General features: G+C 40.3%; 2 protein-coding genes across 4 annotated transcripts; both read left to right on the top strand.

The window, feature by feature from the left end:
• Nucleotides 1-238: 238 nt before the first annotated feature.
• Nucleotides 239-4670, top strand: LOC135107070 (tuftelin-interacting protein 11-like). 3 transcript variants are annotated; one of them, XM_064016682.1, is made up of 4 exons: nucleotides 239-461; nucleotides 868-1011; nucleotides 1725-1930; nucleotides 2411-4670. In XM_064016682.1, the coding sequence occupies exons 2-4, from the start codon at nucleotides 871-873 to the stop codon at nucleotides 4617-4619; spliced, it is 2556 nt and encodes an 851-aa protein (XP_063872752.1). In that variant the 5' UTR covers nucleotides 239-461; nucleotides 868-870; the 3' UTR covers nucleotides 4620-4670. The 3 variants fall into 3 exon arrangements, with proteins under 3 accessions (XP_063872752.1, XP_063872753.1, XP_063872751.1); XM_064016683.1 differs by having other exon boundaries at nucleotides 240-461; nucleotides 871-1011; XM_064016681.1 differs by lacking the exon at nucleotides 239-461 and adding an exon at nucleotides 532-564.
• A 1896-nt stretch (nucleotides 4671-6566) lies between these two features.
• On the top strand, nucleotides 6567-11373 carry LOC135107072 (POC1 centriolar protein homolog A-like). The gene is made up of 4 exons (XM_064016688.1): nucleotides 6567-6782; nucleotides 8474-8755; nucleotides 9234-9394; nucleotides 9919-11373. The coding sequence occupies exons 2-4, from the start codon at nucleotides 8476-8478 to the stop codon at nucleotides 10777-10779; spliced, it is 1302 nt and encodes a 433-aa protein (XP_063872758.1). The 5' UTR covers nucleotides 6567-6782; nucleotides 8474-8475; the 3' UTR covers nucleotides 10780-11373.
• Nucleotides 11374-11824: the final 451 nt, after the last annotated feature.

The following is an 11824-nucleotide window of genomic DNA, read 5'->3' on the forward strand; positions in this document are numbered from 1 at the left end:
TGATTATTCCTCACAATATTCCTCAGAGTATTCATGGTAACTAACGCAGCTGCCAAGATGGCCTTATCGGAAGTAAACATTGCCGCCTCCCTTCCCTCATCCCTACCTAAGGGAATTAGATACAAGCTTCCTTGCCCTCTACATGATAAAATGTTTCCCTGCCTGGAATAAAAATGCTTTGCAGTGCCCTCTTTATTACACCTATGGGCCAGCAGCGCAGCAGCGACTCTTCCCCAGAGTGGTACAGACAGTCCCGCGTGTAAGGTGTTACTTCACCTCATCTGTGGGTCGCGGCTGCCACTACACGCTTGCCTGCAACACAAACGTTCTGTCCATGGACCCCTGGCTTTAGTTTACTTTGACAACAGGAGGAATTTTCTTTTCCTGATGACCAGTGTAGTGCAAGAGAGGAGAAGAGAATTATAGAGTGAAGCTAAGCGGAGACAGATCAGTCAGTGGAGGTAATGTGCATGTGACAAGGAGTGGAAGCTTGGTTGAGTAAGGACTGCATTGTGTGTAGTAACTTGATACACAGGAGGTACGGTGATGCGATCGGCAATCAAGGTAATACAATTCACCAGAATTGTCTACTGTAGAAAATGAACAATGGACACAAAGGTGTTTGGTAGGTTTTTAGAAAATGCCTATAAGGCGAAATAGGTTTATCCAGATAGATTTGGATTTTATGGTGGTGTTATTTCCATAATAGCCATAGATTTTTGTGTGTTTGGTGAAATTACATTTAATAAGACATTAGGATTGGTTTTTTGATTGTTGGAGCAGCTACTCTTGGCATCTTGCTTTAACTTACACAACATCCCCACAATGCCACAGTCTGAACTTCCACTTCAACATTGTTTATTTCAGAAGATGTCTGACAATGAGGTAGAAAAGTTTGAAATCACTGACTATGATTTGGAGCACGAGTTTTCACAAAACCGGCCTGGGCGGCGTCAGACCAAAGAACAACAGATCTATGGCATGTGGGCGCAGGACAGTGGAGGAGAAGAGGTAAGTGTGAAAGTTGATTCAGTTGTTTAGCAGAATGTTAGCTTGTAACTTCAGGGAATATTTAAAGTTATTTAACATAGAAGATAAAGTTAATTCAAGTTAATGAATTGATGTTTAATTTTTTTTCTCTGGTAAAACTACTTTTGAGACCTGAGAGAGAAACTTGTAACTCTCTCCCAATAGTATTTTCACTAAGAGTTTGTTTGGGAGCAAGTTTGCCCTTATGTGTAATGGAAGTCACTGGCTGCTGATCCTCATCTGAGGAATCAGAGTAAGAGGAATTGTTATTTTTCCCTGTAGTCATCACTATGGTTTGCAGGACACTTAAGGCTCAGAGGAAAACATCGTTGTGAGGGAAGGATGTTTGCAAGTCCAAAAATTTGTGCAGAAATTTGAAATTAAGCCCACAAAATGCAGCTCAACTATAGGTGCCACCTGCTCCCTACATTGCATCAACTAGAGATGCCACCTGCCCTTTAGGGGTTAATTACATATTTATGTTCACACTTTTAAGAGTTTCACTGTCATATGCAACAAATGAGTTGAACATCTTAATTTTAATAACTTCCACTCCAAAATTAATCAATATACCTTAGTCCAAAAATTATAAAAAGAAACATTTTTATATTTGGTAGTTCCTTACCATTTACCTGCTACTTATTTTCAGCTGCACAAATAGTACAAAGTGAATACTAATTCCCTCAAATTTTCAGGAAGGTGAGGGGAATCCAGGAAGCAGCATTCCTCCTCCATCACGGCTCAGTGTGCTGCGAGGAGGGCTCAACTTTGTGTCTGGTGGCATCCAGCAGGCTGGCAAGAAAAGTGATGCCAAGAAAGGTGATGGCTCAGATGACAGTGAGTCAGAATCTGAACTGACCTCCCGACCAATGTTTGGAGCTGGAGGAGCTGCAGATTCCAGGTAACTGTCTTCTGTGTACCTTGAGTTATAGGGAGAAACATGGAGGTGGAGAAATCTAGCTGTTTCTCTCTCTCTCTCTCTCTCTCTCTCTCTCTCTCTCTCTCTCTCTCTCTCTCTCTCTCTCTCTCTCTCTCTCTCTCTCTCTCTCTCTCTCTCTCTCTCTCTCTCTCTCTCTCTCTCTCTCTCTCTCTCTCTCTCTCTCTCTCTCTCTCTCTCTCTCTCTCTCTCTCTCTCTCTCTCTCTCTCTCTCTCTCTCTCTCTCTCTCTCTCTCTCTCTCTCTCTCTCTCTCTCTCTCTCTCTCTCTCTCTCTCTCTCTCTCTCTCTCTCTCTCTCTCTCTCTTAGTTTATATGAACTTGATTATCACATGCCTCCTTCCTGTGACCTTATTGCACAAGGATTGTTCATCCACACCTTGTCCATCTTAGCAATACAAGTTAACCAGTACCTTCACTCTTTGATACCTATTACTCTTCCACAGTGATGAAGATGCTCCAAGACAACTTCCAACATCCTTTGGAAGCAAGAAGTCATCAACTCAGCCATCCTTTACCTCTTCAAAAAGACAGGATATTGCAGGGATGAGAAAAGGAGGAGGACGAAGTAGTGGTGCGTCAAGTCTTTTGGGCAGTGGTCTGGGAGACTGGGAGAAGTACACCTCTGGTATTGGTAGTAAGCTTCTAAAGAAGATGGGTTTTGAGGAAGGCAAAGGTTTAGGTAAAAATTTGCAAGGTATATCAACACCAGTAGAAGCTAACAAAAGGAAAGGAAAAGGTGCTATTGGCTATTATGGATCAGAAAGATCAGAAAGATCTCTAAAGGATTTTCCAACTCATGATTCAGATGAAGAAGAAAAAGAAAAATTCAAAGACCTCTTGCAACAGTGGAAGAAGACTGGAGGCAAAAAGAAGATAAAGTACATATACAAGAGTGCTGAGGAAGTGATTCAAGAAGGGAGAACAAAGAAACTCAAGCCAACTGATGACAGTCACATCACAAAGACTAAAGTCATTGACATGACTGGACCAGAAACTAGAGTTTTGAGTAGCTACCACGCCATTGCTGGGCAGAAAAACTTTGTAGATGAATATGAAGAAGACAAAAAGAAAAAGTATGAACATTTTGATCTCCCTGAACTACTGCACAACCTCCAGATACTATTAGAGAAGTGTGAGGATGATATTATCCGTAATGCTCGGACAGTGGAGAGGGAAAGTGACAGAGTTGTTCACCTGACCCATGAGCAGGAAAAATATGAAACTTTGTTAGAGAGGGAGAAAAAAGAATTGGAAGGACTTGATCAAGCTCTGGCTCTAGTAGAGAGCCTTGAAACAAGACACAAAGAACAAACATTAACTCTGAGTGAAGCCACAAGCATTTTTAGTGAACTAAAGTCTGATTATCAGAAAATATATAACACATTTGAGATTCCTTATTTAGCTCCCACCTACATAACACCTCTCTTGAAAGAATTATTAAGAACATGGAACCCTTTAGCACAACCAGCAGGTCACAAAGAGGTATTTGCAACATGGCAAAGATTGGTTGAAGTTGGAGACAGCCAACAGCAGCAGCAGCAGCAACAACCAGATGGCAGTGTGCCTCTGGATCCATATCACCACTTAGTGTGGGAGACATGGGCATCTGCAGTAAGGTCAGCCATCATGGGTCCTTGGGAACCCAGAGACTGTTCACCTCTCTTGGCTGTCCTTGAGGCCTGGAATGTTCCCCTGGTACCCATGTGGATCCAGGCCCACCTTCTGCAGCATGTCATTTTGCCCCGCATTACCCGAGCAGTTCAGAACTGGAATCCCTTGCAAGACACAGTACCCATCCACACATGGTTGCACCCATGGCTGCCTTTGTTGGTAGACAACCTTCAGTCTGTGTATCCTGTTATACGGCAGAAGCTCTCTGCTGCTCTTGTCCACTGGCACCCCAATGACCGCTCAGCCAAGATGGTCTTACAACCGTGGAAGAGAGTGTTCAGTGATATCTCAATGACCACCTTATTACAAACTAATATCCAGCCAAAGTTGGAATCTGCACTTTTGGAAATGGCCATTACACCACATAACCAGAACCTGGACCCATGGCATTGGTTCCTAGACTGGGATGACCTGCTTCCCCCTCAGATCACTCTAGATATTATGGAGCGTTGTTTCTTCCCCCAGTGGTATCAAGCCCTGGGTGCCTGGCTTTCCTCTAATCCACCCCACCAGGAAGTGATAGCTTGGTACAAAGGTTGGCGGGACCTCATTCCCAAGAGTCTTTCTAACCATCTTCAGGTACGCCAGAAATTCCAACAGGCTCTGGAGGTCTGCAGCCGTGCCCTCAGCTATCAGCTAGGTGCCTCAGACCAGTTTAACCTTCTCTTAGCAGGTCTTGACAAGCTAAATGAGCCTCCTCCTCCTCCTCCCCTGGGTTCTCCTCCTCAACAGCGCTCAAAAGACTGGGCAGACATTATCAGCAGTGCACGACGAGAGACCTTGAGCATGAGAGAGGTGGTTGAGCGCAGGTGTCAGGAGCGTGGCATTGTGTTTGTGCCAATGCCAGACCGCAAGCATGAGGCGCGTCCAGTGTACCGCTGTGGAAAACTTAATGTTTCATTCAATAAGAATATAATATATGTACAGACTGAACGAGGCTGGATGCCAAAGAGTCTAACAACCTTGCTTGATGATGCATAAATGTAATTAATCTATTTAGTCTTATTTTGGAATAAATTGGAACCATTGAACCATTATTTGTTTCTAAATACATGCAAACTATATTATTTGAAATCTTTATGATGAATAATTCCACAAAGTCAATTTCTTGACAAGATAGATAGAGTGAATGAAGGAAGGGAAGTTTCTTTCTTTTGCTTTAATTATTTCCATTGATTTCTTCAACAAGTTCACATACTTTTTATTTTATTTTATTTTATTCAAGCACACTGACATACACAATATATGTGTTTACACAATGAGTGTTGAGGACCCACATGCTTGAGTCACCGTTTGTTCATTATTGTTTGATTATTGATTGTAGATGGGTATGAAAGAGACTTTGGAGTTAGGTTTGGCAGTGAGAGAAGTAAGGTAATGACTGAACAGGCTAGAGGATGAAAGTAATTTGGTATGGAGAATTGGAGAGAATGAGCTGAAACAGGGATAAGAGCACAAGTACATACTTAGAAATGTGGATGAATCTGAATGGGTATGAAATGGCAAAGAATGAAAGACAAGCTTGGCAAACCAGTGGGAATGTCAACTGGAAAGTGCAGCAAGGATAAGAGTAAGTATGATGTGCTGAGAGAAGTATGGAAGAGTGTGGCTGTGCTGAGTATAATGTATGAATGTAATTGCATGGAATGAAAGTGAAATTGCCAAGTTAGAAGTGAGGCAGAACAGAATACCAAGGATGCCACAGAATGCACCTAGGTACAAAGCAGTAGATCGAAGCTTTGAGGGATGATATGGGATGGAGCACGTTTAGGGAAAGACTTACAAAAGCAACACTTAGGTATAAGATCAGGCTTGAAAGAATGGATGATGCAAGAATAGCAAGAAAGGTGTATTTGTGGAATGAAAGTGGAAGCAAATGGAGGAAGAGGTGCATGAAAATGACAGACAGGATTGGATTACAAGTTGTGTGGGGGATGAAAATGCCTGGGAGAAATCCAAATGAGCGTGAATTGGTCGTGACAAGAGGAGGCAGAGTGAGAAGTCAGGAAGGGAGTGGATGGTGGTGTTGCTGGTATTGCGCAGAAATGACGAATGAAAGGATGATTGAGGCTGTGAACAAGTTTCTGGAGATAATGTGGCGTGTCATATGTAGAGACAATTAGTATAAAAAATACTGTCCGTTTTTTCTACTTGTTTTTTCTGTTTGTCTTTTCCAGGAGCTGCCGATCTCACCACACCTGGTCATTTCACTTGGTTGGCTACCTTTTGGTTCAGTTTTTTTTTTTTTTTTTTTTTTTTGCTAAAAAAATAAGGGCAGTCCATATCTGTTAGCATGCCAACCCTGACTAATGGTATTATAATTCTAGATGTCTACTTTCATTTAAAAGAGAGTGGATAGTGTGCCATGTGTAACATTTTTAATTAATGGCCAAATATAGTTGGGAATATATATATATATATATATATATATATATATATATATATATATATATATATATATATATATATATATATATATATATATATATATATATATATATATATATATATATATTCCCAACTATATTTGGCCATTAATTAAAAATGTTACACATGGCACACTATCCACTCTCTTTTAAATGAAAGTAGACATCTAGAATTATAATACCATTAGTCAGGGTTGGCATGCTAACATATATATATATATATATATATATATATATATATATATATATATATATATATATATATATATATATATATATATATATATATATATATATATATATATATATATATATATATATATATATATATATATATATATGGATTACAAGTTGTGTGGGGGATGAAAATGCCTGGGAGAAATCCAAATGAGCGTGAATTGGTCGTGACAAGAGGAGGCAGAGTGAGAAGTCAGGAAGGGAGTGGATGGTGGTGTTGCTGGTATTGCGCAGAAATAACATGTAATAGCTTCTTGAAGGAGCCAACAGCGCTCGCAGACACAGCCTCATCAGGCAAGGAGTTCCAGCGGTCGATAAATCTTATGCTGGCTCAGGAGTGATCCCGAGCAACTGTACCATCAAGATCAAGATCACTTGTTGAATGTGGATTTTGTGTATACACGACCGGTGATTTTGAAGTTGTCTCTCGGTTTCCAGGCGTAATTTGAAGATTACTTAAGAACGGATCCCTCCCTCGACAGTGAGTGATGCATCTATGCTTGTTGACTGAGTAGATGGAGAACTGCGGGTGGGGTTGTCTGTTTGGCTCGTCTTTAAAGACTGTTGGGAGTGGCTGTCCCATTTTTTGTATGGCAGTGGTTCCCAAACTATCCTACATGACACCCTTTGCCCTTTTGGCCCAAAGCTCAATTTAAGAAAATCAATGAGTTTCTGTCCACAGCTGATTGGGATTTTTACTTTTCTGCTTTGTCTGTTAATGAAGAGTATAAGCAATTTCTGTCCATAATTTCCTTCTTAGTTAAATCTCTTGACCCTTGCTGATCTAATTCTTCCATTCGCAATGTTTCTTATAAGCCTTTGGAGTGCAAGACACCCAAAGACTTCTCTAATTTAAGGAGGTAAGCCTGGGTCCTCACAGCACAAATGTAAAGACATGGCCAACTGTAAAATATTGAAACGAATATAATTATGCAGTTTGGTTCCAGTGCAGTGTAACACAACTATAGCACTTGAAATGTAAAGCAACATACTCCACTAATTTATTTAAAGCACAATAAGCACTGTTCTGCAGACTAGATAAGAGTTATTAAAAAATGAAAAGCACATAAGTTGGATTCAAATAATATTGAAATGAAAACCTGATTGCATGAATTATCTGGTTTCATTAGTTTATTTCAGTGAGATGAATATTCCTACTTTGCATGTTGTTAATGACAGATACTTATTCTTGCTGTAATTTCACAATTTACCTTTGATACAATAATTGGTAAATTTTTATTCCTTCCTTGAACCCCCCTCAGGGATACTAATCTAACCTATCCTACAGGATTGAGTCTAGGGAATATTTTGGAGAAGTGCCCATGTCTATTTTGAATACTATGGATTTCCCATAGAAACTCAGAGAGATATAGTTTCTTAGAATCCTCAGTAAAGTATGCACAAATCACATTCCCATTGTTGTAGAACAGTGGTTCTCAAACTATGGGTCACGAGATCAATTTTGATGGGTCGCAAGGACACAGGAACATTATCATGCTTTCAGTGTTTCAGTGTATTTCAGTTACTTAACTGAATTATTCTTCTTTAACCACAAATTACTTTTGTTATGTATGTTCATCTTCGTCCCACCTCCCTCCTCCTGGGCCCCACGTAATGGTGTCTCTGACTGCTGTACACAAGCTGTACACATTATTTTTTTCCCAAATAAAGTGTATATATCATTGTACATTTTCTTTCTCTTTTCTTTACTCTGGGTCGCGAAGGAATGAAATGTTCCAAATAGGGTCGCTCATGAAAAAGTTTGAGAACCACTGTTGTAGAGTAAGATGATGTAAATCTAAAATAATACCCAATAGTTTTTGAATAGATTACTTCACATCTCTTGTATTTTCCTTATGGCTCTCAGGGGGAGAACGAGGCATTGCATCTTTATCTTATACCATTTGATATTTACATCATTGCTTGCTTATTTACATTCAAGAAATTTATGTCCCATAAAAATGGGCTACAGGTCCAGGTTTCCCTCCATGAAGGAAGCCTCCAGCCAATTTTATTGTTTTTAATTTTCTAGATGGTGCTGCTGTGATTTGGAGTTCCTGCCAGCTGATCAGCAGTGGCACTTGATGATTTAAGTCTAGAAGTCTTAAAAAGAATAAATTGTAATCATTTATTTTTGTAAGGCATATCTACCCTATAGTATTTTCATTGCAGTCATGGCCTCAGTGAGAAGTGAGGACCCCACACTCAAGTGCCACTTTAAGGGTCACCGTGACCTTGTGACAGCACTGCACTTCAATCCGAGCAACACTCAACTGGTGTCGTCCTCCCTTGACCACACACTCATGATGTGGAACCACCGACAACAGCATCGAGCATACAGATTCATCGGCCACACTGATGCTGTGAATGACGTGCGCTTCTCCCCGAGTGGGAACCTCATGGTCTCTGCCTCCAGGGACCGCACCATTCGCCTCTGGATCCCTAATGTCAGAGGTGAGGGACTTGAATTACTCTTGTATCTTGTTTTCCAGATTTGTGTGGTGGAAGAAATGACTGGTGTATCCAGACCTGTTTTTATTTGTTATGTTTTATGGTCTTTACTGTCTTTTTATTCATCTTGGGTTTATTTGTACATAATATGTATCCTTTCATACATCCTGCTGCTGTGCTGTAATTTTAAAGGTACCCCAGGTAGTATTAGTCATATTTCTTTTCAGTCATGCAGAAGAGAAGGCCAATGAAAAAGAGCTATGATTTTATGAAAATTTGGAAGAGGTAAATACTATTCATGTGATAGGTTAATTTTACTGTGCTGTTTACTGCTCTCATTCCTAAAATAATCCTTATATGTAAGGTTCTGTGACATTTTGTTTTACTGTGTGATTTACTGTGTCTGTGGTACCTGCTACAATGTACTTTGCAGCCATATAAGAAACTAGCCAGTGACTGATTTACTGCTGGTATTTTTAAGGTGACTCTACACCATTCCGAGCCCACCAGGCCAATGTGCGATCTGTAGACTTTTCCCCCGATGGCCAGCAGCTGGTGTCAGGCTCGGATGATAAGTCTCTCAAGATCTGGGCTGTGCATCGCCATAAATTTGTTTGCTCCATTGCTACACACACCAACTGGGTTTGTTGCTTTTATATTTTGCTGTCATAGAAATAAGCTTGGCTGATATGATATCTCAGCTCATCACCTTCACATGGTTGAAACTGTTGTTACACTCTTGAAGGTGGAATTGGTGGGCAGAGTAAAGCAAGCACCAGCTGTTAGGTTCTAGCTTTTTAATCTGATGAACTGAGACCTTGTCTACAAAGTGATACTGAACTGAACTAGCTATCCAACAGTGGCTCCTCATTGGGGTAGGAGAGACAGGCTTTCACAATAGAAATGTCAAAGATAAGTGAGCCCCATATTGCTGTGTGCTTCAGTGCAAATCGTTTGGGAGATCCAAGGAAGAGAAGAATGTTGCCAAAAGTTTCATGACAATGAAAGTGGATGGAGAGATGTGTGGATTTGAGCAAATGGAGGTTTGTCTGCCATAGTCATCCTTAAATGAGTTTCAAGGATCAGGAGTTTTAGTAGCTAGATTTATGTAAATCTGAAGGCTGTTTCCATTCAGGTGTGGTCAGCAAGTTGTCTTCTTGCCTCAGGTACGCTGTGTCCGATTCTCACCTGATGGCCGCATGTTGGTCTCATGTGCTGATGACAAGACAGTCCAGGTGCATGACACCCTCAATGCCACCACCCTGCACACCTTCACAGAGCTCAAGACCTCCTGCACACATGTGGCCTTCCATCCTTCAGGCTCCTGCATTGCCTCTGCCAGTAAGGATGGTGTGGTGAAGGTGTATGACATCCGGACACGCAAGTTGCTACAGCATTACGACATCCATGAAGAGCCAGTACTGGGCATCTCCTTCCACCCATCGGGCCACATCCTGGCAACTTGCTCGGCTGACAAAACTCTAAAACTGCTGGATCTTCTGGAAGGTCGCCCTATTTATACCCTTCATGGCCACCAGGGATCAGTCACCTGCTGTAACTTTTCTGCCAGTGGTGAGCATTTTGCCTCAGGAAGTCAAGACAAGCAGGTGATGGTGTGGCAAGGTAACCTGAAGTCTGTGGAACCTTGCAAGAATTTAGAGGAGGTGGAAGAAGAGAGATCATGTAGCCCACTGAATGTTACAGCTCAGGTGCCTTTTGATAGAGAAAGTGACAAAGATGATGATATTGTAGTGGTGGAGGATTTTAGGGAGGAAGAAGGGCAACAGGAAAGGTCTCAGGGTAATCACCACCATGTTCAGGTGAAGGGAAATGATGTGAGGGACAAAAGGGCAGAGGATGAACTGAGAAATATGCTGGTGAAGTTTGAATCTACCTTGCAGCACCTGTCATCTCAGATGGACACACTCACCCAGACCTGTGTCATCTTGGAGCAGAGACTATCGATGGTTGAGAATAAGGTGGCTGAAGTAGCATACCAGCAACAGAACATGAGCAAGAATATGTGAAATTTAGTTCACTGATGAAAACTGATGATGAATGTAGAGGAAAGTAATGGCATGATTTTATTGGTATTATTAATGTCCATTGTCCCTGTAGGCTGTACTAATGAATTCCCAACATGCCTTTCATGGAATGAGAGACTGGGGGGAGTAAACTATTATGACTATGATCCTTTATATTACATTGAAATGAACTTAGACAGTTTTACCAAACTGAAATGAAATGAAATTCTGTCACTTCCTTTGGTTTCAGTGATCTGTCAGAAATGTACTCTAAACTTTCGCCAGGCCATTTTTATTAAGCTGGAGAAGTCATAGTAGTGAGGAGGTTAATGAGAGAGGATGAAAGGAACTGAGAATGCATAAATGAATGTTAAGATGAAATTAACCAGGAAAATTAGAAATGTATCCAATTAAAAATAGATTATAAGCATAGGGGACCATAAAACAATTACTTGTCACTTATAACTCACTTTCCACTTTTTTATACATAAATGAAAGTAACAATTAAGAAAAAAATATATATAAAGAAAAAGAAGTACATTTATTTTTTCTGTACACCTTGAAAATAAACATACCATTGAATTGGACTTTAAAAAATTGTGTAAGAACTCACCTATAAAACCACAGCATGAAGTCGAGAATTCTGCAGAGACAGATGCATATGATAATATTTTTTAGAGACAGAGTAGCAGCAAAAACAAAAATAGCATAGATTTTTAGCTTAATTGTCATTGACGTTAACAGGAATTTGAAGGAGCACAACGCAACTAGTCCCCTTAAAGATGAAAAATGTGAGTAGTTGATAACATTAGGATTATCATTACTGAGCATTTCAAGTTTTTAATAAATGCATGTAAGAAAAAAAAAAAAAGGAAGGAAAGATAAGTAAATGAGAGAATGATAAGAGGGTGAAATAAGGACTAGATAATGGTGTACTGAGTTATGATGATTGAAAAATAAAGAAGAGAAATTTATAGGAACAAGAGAAGGGAGGAAGAAGTGATGGGGCAATGAGGATGTGGCATAAGGAATAAGAAAGGCAAGGGAA

Source organism: Scylla paramamosain, chromosome 14 (genome assembly GCF_035594125.1).
Source record: "Scylla paramamosain isolate STU-SP2022 chromosome 14, ASM3559412v1, whole genome shotgun sequence".
In the NCBI taxonomy this organism is placed as follows: Eukaryota; Metazoa; Arthropoda; class Malacostraca; order Decapoda; family Portunidae; genus Scylla; species Scylla paramamosain.

Bases quoted from the DNA above. Each gene is read 5' to 3' on its own strand.
- LOC135107070 (XM_064016681.1), top strand. The intron at 1,012-1,724 runs GTAAGTGTGAAA...TCAAATTTTCAG, and splicing joins AGGACAGTGGAGGAGAAGAG to GAAGGTGAGGGGAATCCAGG. The intron at 1,931-2,410 runs GTAACTGTCTTC...ACTCTTCCACAG, and splicing joins GGAGGAGCTGCAGATTCCAG to TGATGAAGATGCTCCAAGAC.
- LOC135107072 (XM_064016688.1), top strand. From the start codon at position 8,476: ATGGCCTCAGTGAGAAGTGAGGACCCCACACTCAAGTGCCACTTTAAG. The intron at 8,756-9,233 runs GTGAGGGACTTG...GGTATTTTTAAG, and splicing joins CTGGATCCCTAATGTCAGAG to GTGACTCTACACCATTCCGA. The intron at 9,395-9,918 runs GTTTGTTGCTTT...TTCTTGCCTCAG, and splicing joins TTGCTACACACACCAACTGG to GTACGCTGTGTCCGATTCTC.